Source organism: Oncorhynchus clarkii, chromosome 33 (assembly GCF_045791955.1).
Source record: "Oncorhynchus clarkii lewisi isolate Uvic-CL-2024 chromosome 33, UVic_Ocla_1.0, whole genome shotgun sequence".
NCBI lineage: Eukaryota > Metazoa > Chordata > Actinopteri > Salmoniformes > Salmonidae > Oncorhynchus > Oncorhynchus clarkii.
The window spans coordinates 36,661,923-36,666,564 of NC_092179.1; the positions used below are offsets into that span (position 1 = coordinate 36,661,923).

At 47.4% G+C, this 4,642-nt stretch overlaps 1 protein-coding gene across 1 annotated transcript; it reads left to right on the plus strand.

Annotated features, from left to right (window-relative positions):
* The first annotated feature begins 768 nt into the window (after window positions 1-768).
* On the plus strand, window positions 769-4,423 carry LOC139393169 (potassium voltage-gated channel subfamily A member 1-like). The gene is made up of 2 exons (XM_071141567.1): window positions 769-1,299; window positions 1,731-4,423. Exon 2 carries the CDS (start codon window positions 2,006-2,008, stop codon window positions 3,488-3,490), a length of 1,485 nt encoding a protein of 494 aa, XP_070997668.1. The 5' UTR covers window positions 769-1,299; window positions 1,731-2,005; the 3' UTR covers window positions 3,491-4,423.
* The last annotated feature ends 219 nt before the right edge of the window (window positions 4,424-4,642 follow it).

The following is a 4,642-nucleotide window of genomic DNA, read 5'->3' on the forward strand; positions in this document are numbered from 1 at the left end:
GGATTTAAATATATCTCTACCAGTCACGCCACCGTACAATGACTCGGGTTTTTACAGCAGAGGTGGCTTACACAATGATCTGTTGTTTTGGTGCTGCCGGTGTGTGTGTGTGTGTGTGTGTGTGTGTGTGTGTGTGTGTGTGTGTGTGTGTGTGTGTGTGTGTGTGTGTGTGTGTGTGTGTGTGTGTGTGTGTGTGTGTGTGTATTTGTGGCAACATGTGTTATAGTACAGTATGTCTGCATTGCGTCGAACCGCTCCCCCCCCCTTCTCTCCCACTCCTCTCTTACGCTCGCTCTCTCTCTCTCTCTCTCCCCCCGTCTTCCGCCTCCCTCCCCACCTCTCTCTCACTCTCTCTCTTCTCTGTATGAAATCCTGCAACATGCGTTCACATTATTTAAGTATTATATTGGCTGTGGCTCAGTGATACCTTAAACCCCCGGTGTTTGTCAGGTGCTACATGTTTATCTAGGCGGGGAGAATGGGTGCGTTACAGCGGTGCGTCTTGGGACGGCCGCGTCATGTTGAGTTCTAGCTGTTCTACTGCACCAAACCAGGAGAGGAGAGCTTTCTAACGTTGCGTTTCTGCTGATGCGGCAAACTGCAGTGCAGAGCAGAGCGGAGCCGGGAAGGGAAATGGTTGTGTGCTTCTGCTCTCTCTCTCTCACACTGCCCCACTAACGTGTTCAGCTCAAGTTCAGCTCGATTCTCACTCACACCATCTTCATTTCACGACCACGCCGCTGGAGAGCGCAGCCACGCGTGACGGTCAAAAGACCAAGTGGGAACTACTAGTCGGTGTTGCCGTCCGTTGGAGAGGAGCTCAAGTTAACGGCTTTTTTAAAATTTTCTTTCGTATTATATTATATTATAATCTCTCTATTCCTCGTTCGTACCGTTTCTTCAGCATGGTTTTAAATTGCCTGTCAAGAGATTTACGCTTCTTCCAATGCGGTTCAGAGCCGTTCGGTACCTCAAGAAGGTCGCCCTAGTCGACATTGGAAGCAAATAACACCGGAATAACGTGGGTGATATTAACGGTCGCACCAGTCGACGTTTAGAAGCCAATAACACCGGAATAACGTGGGTGATATTAACGGTCGCACCAGTCGACGTTAGAAGCCAATAAAACGGGAATAGCGTGGATGATATTAACGGAGACAGTACAGTCTATGAATATTTCACCGAAGCTCGTACTGTACAGTGCAGTAAAGTGATATCCGCTACCTTTAAAACAAAAAGCCGGGACTGTAAAGTTGTAGCCGTGGCTGGCGGGTGCACCACCACCAAACGGAAATCCAGGTAATTAATAACAGAGCCGACAGTTCGGTAAATATTAACGTATCTTTATTGACGGTCGCTATTGTCATTGGTGTTGTAGTTATTATAAGGTAATAGGTGTTCAGTGTGTAGAGGGTTAGTACACTGGATGGAGATGCAGAGTGTGGACAGTTGTAGTGAAACTGGAATAATGATGTATGCGATATACAATCCAGTTGTCTCCATATCACAGTGTTGTTGTCTCCTGGATGTCCTCTATGCTGGTCAACCTGTTCCTGGTACCCCCCCCCCCCCCCCCCCCACGCTGTTAGGTGGGCGTCCTCTCCCTCCCATCTAGACTACAGCATGTCACAAACACTGAGATAACACTGCTGAGCTGGAAAAAAAGATCTCTCTCTCTCTTGCGTTCGATTCCTTTTATTTCTCACTCTTCCCTTCCTCCCTCCGACTAGGTGGAAGACGAAGGAGAAGAAGAAGAAGGAGGAGCAGCAATGGAGGACTACTCGGAGAGAGGAGCAAGGGAGCCTTAAGAGGAGCAGCGCTTGGCGAGCTAGCCCTCTGCCTGCCTGGCCCGGGTGAATGCAAAGGGGATTTCTATCAGACAGAAGAGAGAGAGGGGAGAAATCTGAGGCGCGCAGTGACAGCTACTGGATGCCTGCCCCCACCGGGCTGAGCCGAGCATCTCCTGCCGCATAGCGCTGCGCTGAGCCCGGGCAACACCGCCAGGATGACTGTGGTGGCCGGAGATAACATGGATGAGACGTCCACCCTGCCGGGGCACCTGCAGGACACCTACCCACCAGACCACGAGGACCACGAGTGCTGCGAGAGGGTCGTCATTAATATCTCAGGGCTGCGCTTCGAGACCCAGCTAAAGACACTCAGTCAGTTCCCCGAGACGTTACTAGGTAACCCCAAAAAGAGAATGCGCTACTTCGACCCGCTTAGAAACGAGTACTTTTTTGACCGGAACCGGCCGAGTTTTGACGCTATTCTATATTACTACCAGTCCGGTGGGCGGTTGAGGAGGCCCGTTAACGTTCCTCTGGATATGTTCTCGGAGGAGATCAAGTTCTACGAGCTCGGGGCAGAGGCCATGGAGAAGTTTAGAGAAGACGAAGGTTTTATTAGAGAAGAGGAAAAACCATTACCAGAGAAAGAGTTTCAACGACAGGTCTGGTTGCTGTTTGAATACCCAGAGAGTTCGGGACCTGCCAGAGGGATTGCTATAGTATCGGTGATGGTTATCTTAATTTCAATAGTCATATTCTGTTTGGAGACGCTGCCAGAACTCAAAGAGGACCCCCGGGGTAGGATGGAAACTGTAGGCAACGTGACATTCTATTATAAACCAAATATTCTCACCGATCCTTTCTTCATAGTGGAGACCCTGTGTATAATCTGGTTCTCCTTTGAGTTGATTGTGCGGTTCTTCGCCTGCCCTAGCAAGGCAGCTTTCTTTAAAAACATGATGAATACTATAGACATAGTAGCTATCATACCCTACTTCATCACGCTGGGCACCGAGCTGGCAGAGGACCAGGAGGGGAAGGAGAAACCAAGTGAGCAGGCCGCGTCTCTAGCCATCCTCAGGGTCATCCGGCTGGTCAGGGTGTTCAGGATCTTCAAGCTGTCCAGACACTCCAAGGGGCTTCAGATATTGGGACAAACCCTCAAAGCCAGTATGAGAGAGTTGGGGCTGCTCATTTTCTTCCTCTTCATCGGAGTCATCCTCTTCTCCAGCGCTGTCTATTTCGCCGAGGCGGAGGAGAAGGAATCTTTCTTCACAAGCATCCCCGACGCCTTCTGGTGGGCCGTGGTCTCCATGACAACAGTGGGCTACGGGGACATGTACCCGGTGACCATCGGCGGAAAGATAGTGGGCTCGCTCTGCGCCATCGCCGGAGTGCTGACCATCGCGCTGCCGGTGCCTGTGATCGTGTCCAACTTTAACTATTTCTATCACCGGGAGACGGAGGGAGAGGAGCAGGCGCAGCTTCTTAACGTCAGCAACCAGGACCTTAACTCAGACAGCAACTCATCGCGCCGCAGCTCCAACTCTATCGCCAGCAAGTCAGAATACATGGAAATAGACGAAGGGATCAACAATAGTATTGATAACTTTAGGGACGCGAATCTCAGAACTGCTAACTGTACGCCTGTCCTCAACCAGAACTGCGTGAATAAGGGCAAACTGCTGACTGACGTTTAGAAATATATACATTCATTCTATGCGGCAGCGATAGACATCATGGGGATATGAGGACACACCGTTCGTTGTAAATATTGTAGAAATGTTTCGGGAAATGCTTGATTTAACTTCGTTAATAATGCGTTTTTTTTTGCATTTGCGTTAATTACATTTGAATGAATAGAGAGAAAACTGTTTCACCAAAAGAGGATAAAAAAAAAATAAGGTTTGTTTGACTCTCAAAATGGGAATGATAAAAGTATTATAATAACACATTATCTTTATGTTCCTAACGTTATCGGAGATATACCGGAAAACATCCTGCCGTTGAAATATGACACGGGGAAAACACAACATGATCATTGAAGAAGAAACGGTTTTGCATGGATAATGGATCATGGATAATGTATCATGGATAATTGTTAATGGATTATGGATAATGTATCATGGATCATGGATAATTGATAATGGATAATGGATAATGGATTACAGTGGAACTTGGGTGAGGGTGAGTTGCGTAAAGCACCGGCATCTGCTGAAGAAAGAGAAAAGGAATATGGAATCTCAGCCGAACCCAACAACCATCTGCAGTCAGAGAGAGAGAGAGAGAGATCGACCAACGTTGTCCGCTAGGTGCAGTTGTTGTTCCGACGATTGCTAGTTACCCGGAGACCTACTGAGTGATCAGCTAAGCACTTTATCACAATAGAAACAAACAACAAACAAAACCCACACAGAAAACAGAGATTGAACTAAAACACTGGTCTCCTGTTGCCAAGGAGACATGATGAGAAGTGGGGGCTGTTTGTAGACCAGATGACATCTGTAAAACTGCTGCTACTTTCTATCCCAGCAGACGCTGAAACTAAAAACACCTGCTCTAATCCCACAGGGGTGTGACGATAACACGATGATGATGATGCCATGCGAGATAATAATCTTCATTAAGAAAAATATATATATTAAAAAAAAGCTTGAAATTAGCATGTTGAGACACTGTTTTATATTACTGGCATGCGCGACACATCACAGTAACGTTGCATTATTTGTATAATTTAAAACAACAACAACAGCCTGTATTATATTCTCCTCCCAAAACCGGATCCAAGACGAACCAATTCACTCTTTTTATGTGTTTGGGTTTCTCTCTCTCTCTCATTTAGGTTTCACCAA